A 16052-nucleotide genomic window follows, 5' to 3' on the forward strand; every position below is an offset into this window, starting at 1 on the left:
CGCCAGCGACGGGGATGCCTGCCTCCACTCCCTCTGCCTCTGTGTCCCCACCTGTGAAACTGGTACCACCTCTCACCTGACAGCGGTGTTCTAAGAGACAGAGAATCTGTTTCATGTTCGTTACCAAAGGGACAGCAAAACCAAAATATGGCTTTATTATTTCCCAAAGACTTTTTCCCCTTTCTTGAAATAGCTCCCCCTACCCCTAACCTCTTTACGCTGATCTAAGCCCGAAGCTGAGAGGGGTTGCAGGGACACTACTATAGAAACGAAAGAAAAGGTATATTGCTACCTGAAAAACAGCCACTTTTTCCCATGCCTCTGAAAATGGACTTGCATTTGATCATACTGACAGAATCTACCTAGGATGACTTACAACCTAAAGGCCTGAAATATGTCTTATTTCTCAGCTTTAGAATATTTAGCCGAGCTGTTCCGTACAGAAACCAATAAGAAGTTAAAATTAAGGAGGTAAAAAGAATTAACAACCTGTATTTTAAACAGGATGCAGACTTAGTGACTTCAGACCAAACATTCGATCTTTGGTCAGTGGTAGTTAAATATACACATGTAACTGAGTCATTTATATTCTTCCTGTAAATGTTTTGGTGGCAGTAAAATATTTAGTAGGTTCCTAATGCTTTAATGGGAAATAACTTATCTCCAAAGAACCACCGTAGCTCCCAGGATGGATCTGCCCACCTCTACCCACCTGTGTCCCCTGAGCACAGGCTCTGATGTGAGACATCACCAAGAAGTAGTAATAATATCACTGCTCATTGATAAGCAAGGCGAAGCTAATTTTAATTTTTTTTTATTTTTTGCGGTACGCGGGCCTCTCACTGCTGTGGCCTCTCCCGTTGCGGAGCACAGGCTCCGGACACGCAGGCTCAGCGGCCATGGCTCACGGGCCCAGCCGCTCCGCGGCATGTGGGATCTTCCCGGACCGGGGCAAGAACCCGTGTCCCCTGCATCGGCAGGCGGACTCTCAACCACTGCGCCACCAGGGAAGCCCGCGAAGCTAATTTTAAATTACGGTTTTCTGACTGCACTTTTTCCCTCCAGAGCCTCTCACCATGCACCTTCAGATGCTGATGGAAGTCGTCCCCCCAGAGGAAGCTCCAGAGTGACAAAGCCCAGCCTCCTGTGGCCAAGTCTAAGCTGTGAAGAATTTATTTTTGTAAGCAGTATTTGTGGTTGTTTCTTCCTGATGTTTTTCTTAAGAAAAAAATGTATTCACATGTGTATAATACTGTTATTTTTAGCTATCCTTAGCTCTCTGGGTGGGTGTTTGCTGAAGTTAGCAGGTGAGGATGTAACCCAGCAGAAGGCTGGTGGCCAGGGAAGGGCTGAGTCACAACGGCCCCCACCACACGGTGACTCTTCAACAAGGGGCACATCACACCTGCTTCAATAAAGGGAATTCTTGAAACTCAGTGATCAGAAAGGTGCATATGCGTGTGTATATATATATACATATATATATATATAAAAAATATAAAATTGGTGGAACTTTTGCTTTGATTGAGATAGATTTTTAAAATACTAAATAAAGTACAAATGCTTTACTACCTACCCATATTTCACCTGGGATGTATGTAGCAGGTCTGTCCCAGGCTGGACGTCAAGGCCCCCAGTGCAAAGCTGGCCGTCCGGAACCATTTGCAGCCTGTGTCCACAAGGGGCTCAAGGGGCTCAGCATCGCAGGTTCCCTGACAGCCTTCACTGGCATTTCGGTCAAACCAGAAAGTGTGGTGTATAAAATTCTATTTTGCATTTGGCACTCATGGATTTTCCTGACAAAATACGGTGTAAAAAAGTGGAAAAAAGTAACATTTCTGTGAAAACACTGAAATTTTATTGATACACTGCAGAAGACACTCACACCAAAATTTACTAAGTGTGTGAGCAATTTTAGAAGCACAGAGACGAAAGCACTTCTACCAGCCATTTCAGAAATTCCCCCCAAACGTGAGATCTGTACATGTTAATAGTAGAGAAAAAAAAAGCAATTAGTAACTGTTTACACTTCACAAGCCGGTGTCCTATGTCTTACAAATTGTTATTCAGAACTTCAAATAACAGTAAATGTCTCAAAAAAGAAACTGAAATTTAAACATGGACCCTCCTCTGGCCAGTACTTTCATTTAGCTGGTAGTGAACCACACGAGAGCATCAGTATTCTATCTTCCCTGAGAGCAGGACCCCACCATTTGCATGTGGGCAACACAGTTTGTGCAGCTCTACTGCTTGCTATTATTGTGGGCTGTTTTACGAAAGAGACAATACAACCGAGCACACACTGCAGGTGGCTAACAATCGCAAGGAAAGCCAGTGCAGCTCAGGAGGCCTGGCTGCCGACCCAGAGCCCTTCCCGGTGGAAGCAAAGTACACTGGATGAGGACATTAAAAGGGTTTTGCAGAATCAGGACCTTTGCCAGCAAAGACACCAGCACTTCACACTTCCCAAAGAGCCTGCCCTATTTAGCCAAGAAAAAGGAAAATCACTCCCCGTACACTTCATGTGCCAATCGGACACCTGCCAGTTAACCCACGGGAGTCACGGCAGCAGCAAGGATGCGCTCCTGGCAGCTGTCCAGGCTGGATGCCGCGTCCTCCCACCAGAGGGCAGCGGCCTGACCCCGCCCAGCAGCGCTTCGGGCCCCCGAGGCCAGGTGAGGCCCCACGAGGAGCTGAACGTCTTATTCTACGGATGAGGAAACTGACAGCCAGACGGTGATCCACGCCTGCTCACAGGACACGACAGCTTGACGACAGAGAGTTTACCTCTCGTTTAATACCTGGGACATACCTGGTGGTTTATACCTGGGACATACACAAACTTGGGCACCTGTGCTTTCTGATGTGTAAAAAGAAGAAAGATCTTGCGGGCAGTTCCAACAACCTACCGATGCTCTTTTCCACTTCTAGGCAAAGCCGCCAGACCCACACTAAAGCAGTGCACGGGGTGTAAATTTCCCAATAGCTCGCCTGTCTAACTTTTTCCAGTTACCATGAAAAGTCAGGCTCTGGGCATTCCCACACTGAAGCGGTAATGACAATACACATTTCTTGATAACCTCGTGACCTTATTAAGGCACCGCAGCCTCATCCCAGGATGGAGTCATGAATGTTTTCAGGGCTCACCACATCCAGGTATTCTGAGGGTTACCTCCAGGCACCCCACATGACCTTTTCCGTTTCCACTGGAGAGAAACCTGTGTCCTATTTGTCCAGGACTCTGCAGGTTCCAAGGGTTCTTCGGAAGCACTAGCTTTACCTCCGGAAAGCCCTGGGTCAGGCTGCTATTGCTGAGGGAACCCCATTCTCATCCCTGGACTGTCTCTTCACAGGAAGTAAACTTACCCTGGGTAGCTATCAATATCGAAAGAATACTAGGAGTATTAGTACACAGACAGTTAACCCTGAATCTCAACTAACTCATGGTTGAAAAGGTCTGTTAAGCCGTGCGGGGTATGAATTTTAAGAAATCTCAATTTATATGCACAAGAGAAGGTTTTAAGAATGTAACCAAACACAGGTCTAAATGAAAAAAAAGAAAAACGAACTCCAGATGGTACAGTTCATTACCCGAACGCCGCGGCGGGCATCACTCAACCTGAGTGCTGAGGTGGGCTTCACACCAGAGGCGATGGGCAGGACAGCCCAGCACTCGCTGTGTCTCTGCTTCTACCTTCCTTCCAGAGTCTCATCATCGGCCCATTGTTCAATCAGTTAAGAACTTCTCACCGTTACTAATCCCGGTGCCACAAGGTAGCACTTAGTTATACTTGATCCTTGAAGTGACAAAAGGTCTGAACGTGACTGCCTGTCTCCTCAGCTCTCGGTCATGTAGCAACATCCATTTCTGTTCAGAGTCCTCTGGCCGCTCTGCAGGATTTCATTCACATCCTCATTCACTCTCACTTTCGTTTTCATCTGAAGCTTTGTCACTGGTCTCAACCAACTCTACCACTTTGCAGGACGGATTTTTAGAATTTACCAGCTAAGAGAGATAGTATTAAAAATGTGTTACTAATTATAGATTAATTAGCAAATCTCCCCCACCCCTCACCCCCCCATTATTTTGGTCATTGCAGAAAAAGTCCCTTGGGTTCTAGCTCTGTATTTTGTGACCTATTTTATATTTTCATTATTTTAAGCAAGAAACAGGCAGGTAAAATTTGCCTGCTTATGAATAAACGATTTTCCTAGGAGAAATATTTGTAAAAGTGTTATAAGGAGGTATGTTTATAACCAAGAGTTGATAACTTCCTCAAAGCAGAACATTTAGCACCAAGATCAACCACGAGGAGAAAACGGATACCTAAGAGCTTTACATGAAGACCCATGTCCACGAAGGCCACATTGCTGAAGTCAGCTGAGTGACTGCGTCCACCCCCCCCCACCCGGTGCTCAGGACCTACAACTCTCCAAGGGATGGGTGCCCCCCCTTACCCTGGAGAAGTGGCTATCCTCATCCTCGTCACATTCTTCCCAGTGATCAAAATCAAAAGCCACGTTAGGATTCTGTTCAATATAACAGTTTATGTTAAGTGAGAGAATAAAACATGCTCAGCGTGTTAAGCCCAAGCGCAGCTGATTTCAACTCACCCTCTGTCTGAGTAAGCCACACCAAGACTCCTTTTTCTCTTTCGAGAGAGTGATTATTGGTTCACCATTTTCCACTGTGCATTGGCAATCATCTTTTATTATGTTGGCCTGCAGCTCCAAATCAGCCGAGTAAAATCTCTCTCCCGCCCAGGCACTAGGTTTACAAAAGGAAAGGAGGTCAGCCTTCTACAATGTTAGAAATTCTTTCTTTTACTTTATAAGCTATCCATAAACCCACCTGAAAACAACTCTATCTCTAAAGTATTTACATTTGTAATCTTTTACATTCCTTATTCTTATCTTCAATATGACCACATCCTCTTTTTGGAACCATTTTATTTGTGGGTGGAAGCTAGAAGAAAGTGAAGAGGATTATACACTCATCTCTGTTTATTCGCTAGGCAAGAAAGGGAAGCAGACCCCAACAATGATGAGCATACCTTTTCAGAGGCCCTGTAGTTTTGTTAATGGAAGCATCTCCAGTGTTTTCAGGTAAAGTTTCTGTACAAAGAGTCAAATTTTCCTATAGGTTATTGATATGTGACTCCATAATATATGTATATATATGTACTTTTTTGCATTTTATGCAACTTTTAGTTGAGGAACTACTCACTAAGACTGTAAGAGTATAAACTTCATAGTAACCAAAGTATCCAATTGCAAAGAATAATTTTAAAAAATTAAAATGCAGATCACTTAGTATAACTAAGAAACAGATATCAGACTAAGAAAACAAATATTTGCCTTGTTAAATATTACGATTAAACAACTGGGAGTGTAAACTCTCTGAAAAGGAACCACATACAATTATTGGCCATAGGATACAAATGCTCCAGCGTCTCTGCATCTTAACCTGCTAGGGCCCCACTAACGGCTTCCAGAACAGTGGCCAGTACACACAAGGAACCACTGCTGGACATAACATTGCCTAAAACAATGCAAGTTAAATTCTCAATCTGAAACATCTGAAGCTTCCAAAGACCTGAGCGAAAATGTTTATGAGCAGCTCTGTTAACAGTAGGTCCAAAACTGAAAACAATCAATGTCTTGTAACAGGTGATCAGCTAAATAAACTGTAGTATATGCATATCATGGAACACAACTCAGCAATGAAAAAGTGCCACGGCTACTTGCAATAATCTAGATGAATTTCACAGACATAAAGTTGAGTGAAAGAAGACACAAGCGTGTATACCATGTGCTTCCAATTCAGCAACACTGATGGTGACAGAAGTCGGAACAGGGGTTACTGGGCAGGGTTACAGACAGGGAGGGTGCGTAAGCGAGACCACTGGGGTTCTGGAAATGTTCAACAGCTTGATCTGGGCATGGGTAATGGTAATACACATAGGAAAAATTCTGATGAGCTGTACACTTAAGATCTGTGCACTTTTACTGGGTGAGCATTATACTTCAAATAAGAAAAAAGTTACCAAAAAAATTGGAAGCCGTACTGTCAAAAATAGAAAGTTGGGTAATATCAGTTTCTGTCACCTTCTCTAATTCATCTAAAAGTGGAAAACCTAAACGCTGGTAAATTTCCAAGCATTAATGATTTTAAGTTAACCGTCTTTTACATAACCGACCATGTGTTGGGTTTTCTGAGTTTGTCTGGGAGTCGGCACCTCTCTCTGAGCCCTTGTCCTCTTGCTGTGTGCTCTGCAGACAAGCATCGTCTTCTGTTGAAGAAGGCATCCTGGGTAGAAGAGGCAGAGGTTAACTGTGAGACGAGGAGACAGAAAAAATCTGGCTCCCTACAGGGACCTCCTGGCAAGAAGAGGGAGGCAGGCCAGCAACACACGTCTGTGAAGTACCTCCTACCACGAGTCAGACCCGCACAGAGCTTACGGCTCATTTACAGATGACGGGCAGGTCAGTCAGCTCTGGGCACTACTGCGCCCCTGGCATCGGGTGCAGAGTAGCTGATCGACACACACATATCATCCGATAAAGGCAGGAACCCATTTACCGAAATAAAATTCTTTTCAAATCACTTAGAGGACAGTATGCACTGCTACCCACTTCAAAGAGGATAACACAAGCCATCTCCTTTCCCCTCCTGCCCTAGCCTCCCCAGAGACACCCTCTTACCAGTCTGGATCTACTGCTAGAAACATTCTTTGCATAAAAAGGCAAATACTGCCATCTGCATCTTTCTAGCTAAAAGACACACACGCGAGTTTAAACACATGGGAACCCACTACATTCACTTTCCTACCCCTTATTTTATTGTACTTAATAAGTGGAGATTATTCCATATCAGTATATAGAGGGCTATCTCATTCTTGTAAAACTTTTTAATTGTGCTTTTCTTTTGGTTGTTTGAACAGGTAACCACATGCATGTGGTTCAATATTTAAAAATAAATAGAAAGGTCTACACAGTGAAAAATCTACCTCTCACCTCTGTTCCCCAACCACCAATTTCCTTCCTCATGGGTGACAGTGTAATTCATTTTTTGTGCATCCTTTTTGAGATAATTCAAGCGTAAAGGAGCAAACCTATACAAACACATGTGTGTACACACACACACACACACACACACACACCTGTGGTTAGGGAGTGTGCGTGTGTGTCTCCAAGGGGACGACTGACGGACACCCATGATGCCTGTGGCATGGAGGGCAGTGTCCCACGTTCCAGCCACCCGGGCAGGGACCCCTCCTCAGGCCTCGTTCTCCTCACCGCTGTGCAGCCCCAGACGCTCTGCCGCCCACCCTCTTCCTCCACCACGGCTCTGATCTCCCCTCGACCCTCATCTCCTGGGGTCCTGTTCCTTCCGCCTCTCACACTTACACAAGTTCTGACTCTCCTCAAACCCCAGCAAACCAGAGCCTCCCCAGCCGCTTTCCTGAGCTCTGGGCTTACACCTTCACTAACCTGAAACTCGTGTCCAAACCCACTCAGTGTGTCCTCCTCTCCGAGCTGGCTACTCTCAGTCGTGAGGGCTCAGAATTATACAGTCACACTCCCCTGGGTCTGCCAACCACTAAGCCCTGTGGCTTCCAGATCTTCACGTCCCCAGACTCTGTCCTCTTTCCCAGTCTGCTGTAGGAATGGTGCCATTCTCCTCATTTCTGGTCCAACCATCACAGCTCCCCAACCCACCTCCCCACATGGAGTCCCTTCCTGGAGGCAGGCTCCCTCCGTAGACTGCGAGGCCTCTGCACGTCCCTCTGCCTGTGATTATCACCAAGGTGTGCGGCACTCCTGTGCAACCACAGAATCACATGTGCAGAGGGACTGAGCAGAGTGCTTTGTGCAGAGCTGGGGCTCAACGGTCGTTGTGGTGTTTCCTATAAGTGATCAACCTGTCTTGATTAAATCTACTGAACTGTAGTAGTGTCTTCATTTTTAAAAGAATATCTTAAAAGTAAGTATGGAGCAAATCTTGTTTCCTAAAGTGTGTAGAAAACAAAATCTATCCTAATTCCATAGGCACCCAATTTTATTAAGATAGAAACCTCTACAAACTTAAGACTATTTTAATCTTTGCCATGTTCTTTGAAATTCTCCTACCCTCAGCAGTAATTCAGGAACCCTTCAAGGTCTCCAATGGTCACAGCATTAAATCCACTGGTCAGTTCTCAGTCCTCATTTCATTGGCCTCGCAGCACCTGGCCGCTCATGGCTCCCTGCTCTGTGAAACCCTTCCCTCACCTGCTGTCCTGGACGCCCTCCCCGGCCCCCCGGCTCCAGGCTGCTGCTTCTCAGGCTCCTCCCCCATGTCCCCACTGCCGGCTACCTCTCAACATTAGAGTCCCAGTGCTCAATCCTTCGGGGCCTTGTCCAGCAACCTGGCTCTCAATACCAGGATCTGCTGACCAGGCCCCCCCGAGACCACACGCCCACTACAGTTACAATCAGAAACCCGCTGCTTCTCACCACCTCCACAAAACCACCCTAGTCTGAGCCGCTGTCATCCTGTCCTGAACTCTGGGCACAGACTTTGTCCCCCGCTCCAGTCTGTTCTCAACACGGTAGCCCAGAATGTTCTGATTAAGCCATTCCTCTGCTCAAAACTCTCTCATGGTTCCACCTCCTCCTCCGAGGAGCCCACCCGTGCAACGGCCACAGGGTCCAACAAGATCTGACCTTCACACCTAGATTCTCCCCTTGTTTGCTGCTCTGGTCACTGCAACTTCCTCTCTGCTCCTGGAACCAAGGAATAACCAAGCCTTCCCTCTGCCCACATGGGTCTACACCTCGGTATCTGCCTGGGTCAGGCCTCACCTCTTGGGTCTTTGCTCACCGTCTCAGGCCCCAAACTACCCCGTCTTCCCTTCTGTGTTGATCTGCTCCATCTCACATACCACCACATTATCCACTATGTGTTTCTGTAACCTGCTCATCATTTGTCTCCACTGAAATGTGAGCTGGCCCCTCATCTGTTTTGTTCACTGCTGTATCCCCAGTAGACAATCAATAAATATTTGCTGAATAAATGAACAAATTTTAAAATTTCAACTTTACCTATTGGCAACTTCAGTTAGAAGTATTTATCTATTAATTAGGTCAAATGAAACAAAGTCAGACTGAACAAAATATTCCAGCATCCAAAACACACACAGAGCAAAACGGAGGATTAGGAAGCTCCAGGTTCCCATTTCCCCACAGACACACTGAAAGAACCACCAGAAGCTGTCTGAACCACCTTCCTGTCCCCCCACCCCCCCACCCCCAAAATCAGAGAGGGCAGAGCAGACTTCGTGTGTGAATTACTGTGTAGTCCATTCTAAGCCATCTGGGGGACACCTGAGGGACTACAATGCAAGATGCTCACCTCTGTTTCACGGAACTCAGAACACAGGCAGGAAAGCTGTGGGCACTGCTCAGAAGAGGCCACTACAGACCCATGGACACCTGAGGCAAGGTATGACACAAGGAGACACACAGCAGACCATCAAAGGCCTGGAGAAGCTAGGGGGAGACTCGCTGGAAATGAGGACATTCAAAAGGGGACTGAGAGGGCTTCCCTGGTGGCGCAGTGGCCGAGAGTCCACCTGCCGATGCAGGAGACACGGGTTCGTGCCCCGGTCCAGGAGGATCCCACGTGCCGCGGAGCAGCTGGGCCCGTGAGCCATGGCCGCTGAGCCTGCGCGTCCAGAGCCTGTGCTCCGCAACGGGAGAGGCCACAACAGTGAGAGACCCGCGTACCGCAAAAAAAAAAAAAAAAGGGGGGGGGGACTGAGAAAGCCACGTGCAGCCGAGGCAAGATGCACGCTCAGAAAAGTCCTGAGAGGACCCTAAGCTTTCATTTCAGGCTGATTTCTAGCCGAGGACGTGGAGAAAACAGGAACCTTGTACACTGCTGGAGGGAACATAACACACAGTTGTTGTGGAAACAGTTTGGCAGTTCAAAAACTTAAACGTGGAATTGCCATGGGATCCAGAAATTCCAAAAGAGCTGAAAGCAGGAATTTAAACAGATATTTGTACAGCAATGTTCATAGCAGAACTATTCACAACAGCCAAATATCCACAGTACATCCACACAATGGAGTATTTTTCAGCCTTCAAAGCACAGAAATTCTGATACCTGCTACAACATGGATGAACCTTGAAAACATTACGCTAAGTGAAATAAGCCAGACACAGAAGGACAAATATTGTATGATTCCATTTATATGAGGTACCCAGAAGAGGTAAATTAATGGAAACAGAAAGTAGAACGGAGGTTCCCAGGGGCCGAGGGAATGGGAGAATGGGCATTATGGTTTAATGGGTACAGAGTTTCTGTTGGGATGATGAAAACGTCTGGAGAATGTGGTGACAGTTACACAACAATGTGAACGTACTTACTGCCACTGAATTGTATACTTAAAAAACAGTTACTGTGGGCTTCCCTGGTGGCACAGTGGTTGAGAGTCCGCCTGCCGATGCAGGGGACGCGGGTTCGTGCCCCGGTCCGGGAGGATCCCACATGCCGCGGAGCGGCTGGGCCCGTGAGCCATGGCCGCTGAGACTGCGCGTCCGGAGCCTGTGCTCCGCAACGGGAGAGGCCACAACGGTGAGAGGCCCGCGTACCGCAAAAAAAAAAAAAAAAAGAAGAAGCCAGATATGAAAGAGACACATTGCATGATTCCATTCCAAGTATGAACCAGGGAAGAGCCATCCATGCTGTTTTGTGTCTGGAAAGCAGCTGCCCTTGCGGGGGGAGCAGGAGGTGTCTCTGAGTCATGCCCTGTTTCTGATCTGGTGCTGGTTTCTGTGCTCAGAAAATCCACCAAGCCACACTTACAATACGTGTTCTTTTCTGTATGTGTGCTGTCAATAAAAAGCTAACAAAAATTCATTCTGTAAGAGATACAGATGAAATATATTTGGAATTTGTTTTATAATAGTCAAACAAAAACAAAAACAAAAATGTGGGCTGGGGTTTGGATAAAATAAGACTCCCCAAATGTTGGTAATTATTGAAGCTGAGTGATGGGAACGCAGAGACTCATTAAACTATTCTACTTTCAGAAAAATGTCCATAACACTTGTGAGTTATACTGCCACAAAACAGCTCTTCCAAAAGGAGACAAAAGTCCACTTACAGGGTCTGGCTTACGCTTTCTTCAAAAGTTGGCATTTTAGCTCCTTTGTATAATTTTTTCAGTTGTTCTACATGTTCTGAGTTATCAATGCCCATTCCCATTGACAAAATTTCAGCTCGAACATTATAATCAATGACAGAAGTTCTCAAGTTTTCAAGTTTTGTAGTGTGCACCTTGAATGAAAGAAAAAATATGTTTGCAGGAATTACACTTAGAACTTTAGATGAATCACAAACACTCTCACCGTGGCCTCCTGATCTCACTGTGCAATGTCTGATGCACCAGGGCATGTGCCACCACAAGGGCCTCCTCATTGGAATCTTCCAGAATCCAGCCCCGTACTGGAGAAATATGATCAGGTGTGGGGCTGGGGCCAAAATCAAGCCCCGAGGTAAAATCCCAGACAAGGCCCATCCGTGATGCTGTAACCACACGCACAATTCTTAAATCTTTCTGGTTCTCCTAACTGTGCTTTTTACCTCTCCTGACAAGAAGGCTCAGGGTCTTCAGATGCCCAGAAAGGGCCTACACCAAGGCCCTAAATCCTGCGTCCTGGACAGTTTCCTCCACTTGTTTTTTTCTGCAACCAAAACATTCTCATCCATTTCGGTTTACACAAAATTAAGTAAAACACGAAAATCTGCAATTGTCTGATTCCTGCTGGTGGGAGGTGTGGCCCCAGGACTTTCATGGGGGTCGGAGTAGACCAGGCTGGCGCTGGCTGGGGCGCCTCCCCGGGGAGCGCGGGAATCAGGAATGCACTCCCATCCAGGGATAGCAGAAGAGCCTTTCTCCACTCAGCCTGGGGACCGAGCTGGTGTTGGGGGGAGAAGGCGGCAGGTGTGGGGTCTGTCTCCCCTCCAGTGTGCCATGAACAGTGCTACACTTTGGAGCTGCGGAAGCATGTTTGCCAGGTGGGTTTTCTTTTTTTTTTTTGCTTCATTCTCTTAGCTATAGTTTAAAAAATCCTTGCTTAATAAAGTTTCCAGTTTTTTCTCTGATGAAAAACCACCACAATATTGACTATTATGACATCGACTAAGACCCCCCCAGACCTCTTCATTTACCTGCACTGGTAGTCTCTACCTTCCCTTCTAAAAATCATATTCTCCTCTTACTCTTAAATCTTATACCCAAACTCTTCTTTTCCATGTTAAGGCTTTTTCACTCTTATAAAAAGAACTTTCAACAAAACACTTTTTATGAACTGAATTCCTTTAAATCGTATAAATAATCATAATAATTAAGATTTAAGTGTAACAGAGCAAAACTCTGAATTGAAAAGTAGAGTTCCCAGGGTGCAAGCAGAGGGGGGATGGTGCCGGCCTCAGCAGGGACGGGCTGAGGCCCTGAGTCACATGTCCTGGCCTCATGCTCAGTCCCACCCACCCCCACAGGGTAGGAGTCTGCTCATGGATGGAATTCCAGTGCCCCGTACAGGTCCTAGCACACAGTAGGTGCTCAATAAATATCTGGTGAATGGATGAGGTAGGAACCGTGAACATAATAAAATCTGTCTTGGAAAGCCTGAGGACCGGAATCCTCCACATTACTGACCCCTTTAAGATCACTTACAACTACACCAGCACAGGCCGTGCTTCTGCAGGGCAGTTACTGTCCCAGGGCTTCCCACCTGTGTGGGCAGAGGACTGTGAAATCGGATTACCAGTGCACAGTCACCACTTGGAAAAGAATTATAAACGGGAGACACTGCCGTGTGTACTAACTATTAATAGTTTCATGAAGTTTCTGTCTCGGTTGTATGTGTGAGCGTGTGTGATTTATACACACACACACACACACACACACAACCTGTGAGTGCTGGGTTACAATATAAAAGGTTCCCTTAAACCAAAAAACCCATGACCACATTCATGACCCAAGTAACATGGAAAAAGCTCTCCTTTACACAGAGCCCTTATCAAATCAGCCTCCGTTTATGTGAGGCAAATAGTTATTCAAGCAACAGGTTAGAATAATTTGGATAATTTTAGGGGCCCATCCAAACACACGTTTCTTTTCAAGAAAAATGCATACTTACCATTGGATCGATCCAAACCGTATTTCCTAAAGCCAACATCACTTTTGCATCATGCAGTTTCCCATTAATTTTATGATGAATGTACCTAGTAACCTGAAAAAAAAAAACCACTTAAGTAATTTATCTGAAGATTTAAAAAAACACTTTATTCTGTATGTGCTCTATAGTTTTGCAAGAAGCTTTTCCATGCCTTTCATTTGAGCCTCCCGACCACCCCATGGGGCAGGTTATGGAGGCCATCACACCCCTTCACCAACAAGGGTAACCATCAGTGGAGACGAATGAGGACAGGTGCAAAGGTGAGTCCCGAGCACAGGGTGTTCCAGCTGCTCCAGAGGACGAGGTCACACACTGGGGCTGCTCAGCAGCAGGGACACTGGGGTTGGGGGGCCCTGGTCCCCAGCAACAGTAGAACTCTCTCTCCTCACTCTCTCACTGAGCTTCCGAAGAAAGAAACATCCATCCTTTAAAGACAGGTTGACAGTTGACAGAGGGGATGGGGGACACGCACCCACGCTGGGAACCACGCGGTGTGAGGAGTCCACAGCACAGACCTGTGCTTGGGACTCACCTCTGCACCTGTCCTCATTTAACTCCACTGTTTACAACCCATACCTTTTGCTTTGCCAACGGCAATGGCTTCTTTCATATCCTGTTAATCAGACTGTATGAAATTGAGCCTTCCTTTGAAGAATCAGGAGCCTCGTCATGAACAGGACTTAGTGCTCTGGTGACGTCCCTGCCGGGCCTAAGGCGGGGCCTCTCCACCCACCCGAGACGGCATGTGCTCCACGCCTTGGTACAGGGGGGGCTTCTTCGCCTTCACAGTGCCTTATCCGCTCTGCTTGGTGACACGCTAGTTACCCACTCTGAAGGACCCAGAGGGCACGTCCCCTCCTTTGGAAGCTTTTCTGGACTCTCTCTCTCCTTCCTTGCCCAGCTTCCCAAGCCCAGTGGAATTACCTGGTCCCTCTGGCGAGTGTCCATCACCTATGTGCCCCCCGTGACACGGGCATCCACTTCTCTAAGCGCCTACACTGTTTATTCTCTTTAAGTAACAGCCAGTCTATTTCTAGCACAGTGCATATTTTACACCCAAAGTGTGTGAGCACTAATGACGACCACGGCCCATCACGCCCGGCCTCTCTGAGGGCTCAGAGCTAGTCTACACATGGCGCTGGGAGTGCGTTCCTGACCAGAAACAGGAAGCAGTGAACCCAAACCCAATACTCCAAATTCAAATACACCTCAATTCTGTGTATATTCTGGGTTAAATATATTCTGAAAGTCAACAAAATATATAAGGCCCAAATAACTCACCTTTGGATTCCATTCAATCTCATTGTCCGCGGGTTTCACTCTACAAACAATAAACTCCACGGCTTGAGGGGGCAGAGTGTGGAAACTTTCTGGGAGGTGAAGCAGCTGGTCTCTTGTGATGAGTTTGGTCCTGCCTTCATCTATGAACTTCACAAGGACATTATCCAGGGCCCACGTGTCCTCCTTCTGGCTCATCTCCAACACCTGAACCCTACAGGACAACAGTGGCCTCAGTCTAACACAGAGACCCCAAGGGAAATAATCGTCGCCTTGGCTTCCTCGTTAGAAGCAAACCACACAGAAGTTCCCTAAACTGCACGGCTTTACTCCATACTAGAAATAAAATAACTGAAGTCACCAAGAGCACTTAGCCGTGATTTATTTAATTCAAGTATTCTTATGTATAAAAAACAGTGTAGTACTTTGAATAAAGGAAATTCCTTTATCGGACAACACAAGAAAAATGAACATAGCAAATTAAATGTTCCAAGGTTCTCAATCTGGGCTATCACCAAGCGGGGACGGGTGGGGCATTCGAGGGCCATCGGTGCAAACAGGCACACGAGGCAGGATGGAACGCTGACAGTGCCACTTCTTGGGCTGACCTAGCTGACTTACATAGCCTCACCAGGGCTCAGTCTGCTTCTCTGTAAAATGGGAACTGTGCCCACTTGATGGGAATTTTGTAAGAATTAAGTGAGTCGCTGACTGTCCATAGGTAAATGTCACACTGTCATCCACGCTCTGTGCTCAGCAGCCCCAGGGCAGAGGAGCCTCGAGAGTACGGCTGAGCCGGACCAGGGTGAACACGACCCCACCACCACCCTCCTGGGAGGCAGCCAGGCTCAGTACGTGTACACCGGTCATATGGGCAGAGATGAAAACAGCGATTCAACACCACTTGAAGTCACCTTATGCTTCACACCTTCTAGAGATGAAATAAAGAGACACTTTACCTGTGAAAAGCTACTTTTTCTGCTAATCCATATAATCCAAATTTCTCCACCTTTTCAACAGTTGTTTTATTACTGGAATCTTCAAAATACTCTTTCATGTCAGCAGCAAGAGTTGCATAAAGATCCACATGTTTATCAACTATACGACCAAAGTAATTTGTTGCATTCAAAACATAAAAGGGTATTATCTGAAACATAAACAGTAAACATATCCAGAAAACAAACTCACTCTAACTAACACACCACTGTAAAGCAATTGTACTCCAATAAAGATGTTAAAAAAATAAAATAACATAAAATCCCTTCAAAAAAAAAAAACAGGGCTTCCCTGGTGGCACAGTGGTAGAGAATCTGCCTGCCAAGGCAGGGGGCACGGGTTCGAGCCCCGGTCTGGGAAGATCCCACATGCCGCAGAGCAACTAGGCCCATGAGCCACAACTACTGAGCCTGCGCGTCTGGAGCCTGCACTCCGCAACGGGAGAGGCCGTGATAGTGAGAGGCCCCCGCGCTCGCTGCAACTAGAGAAAGCCCTCGCACAGAAACGAAGACCCAACACAGCCAAAAATAAATAAATAAATT

At 46.5% G+C, this 16052-nt stretch overlaps 2 protein-coding genes across 2 annotated transcripts in view; one reads left to right on the forward strand and one right to left on the reverse strand.

Annotated features, from left to right (window-relative positions):
- The window catches only part of SLC7A9 (solute carrier family 7 member 9), a 37173-nt gene extending 35715 nt beyond the window's left edge, over positions 1-1458 (forward strand). Inside the window, exon 13 of the mRNA XM_030874469.3 lies at positions 1066-1458. Within this exon, the coding sequence (XP_030730329.1) occupies positions 1066-1130 (65 nt within the window). The 3' untranslated portion in view covers positions 1131-1458. The remainder of the gene's footprint in view (positions 1-1065) is intronic.
- Positions 1459-1765: 307 nt separating this feature from the next.
- Positions 1766-16052, reverse strand: part of TDRD12 (tudor domain containing 12) — an 89124-nt gene continuing 74837 nt past the window's right edge. The window contains exons 23-32 of the mRNA XM_030874471.2: positions 15474-15661; positions 14518-14728; positions 13198-13290; positions 11157-11329; positions 6201-6310; positions 5055-5115; positions 4853-4966; positions 4615-4768; positions 4459-4530; positions 1766-4006 (exon numbers count right to left, since the gene is read on the reverse strand). Coding sequence (XP_030730331.1) covers positions 3914-4006; positions 4459-4530; positions 4615-4768; positions 4853-4966; positions 5055-5115; positions 6201-6310; positions 11157-11329; positions 13198-13290; positions 14518-14728; positions 15474-15661 — 1269 coding nt within the window. The 3' untranslated portion in view covers positions 1766-3913. The remainder of the gene's footprint in view (positions 4007-4458; positions 4531-4614; positions 4769-4852; positions 4967-5054; positions 5116-6200; positions 6311-11156; positions 11330-13197; positions 13291-14517; positions 14729-15473; positions 15662-16052) is intronic.

The sequence above is a fragment of the Globicephala melas genome, chromosome 19 (genome assembly GCF_963455315.2).
Source record: "Globicephala melas chromosome 19, mGloMel1.2, whole genome shotgun sequence".
NCBI classification, from domain to species: Eukaryota; Metazoa; Chordata; class Mammalia; order Artiodactyla; family Delphinidae; genus Globicephala; species Globicephala melas.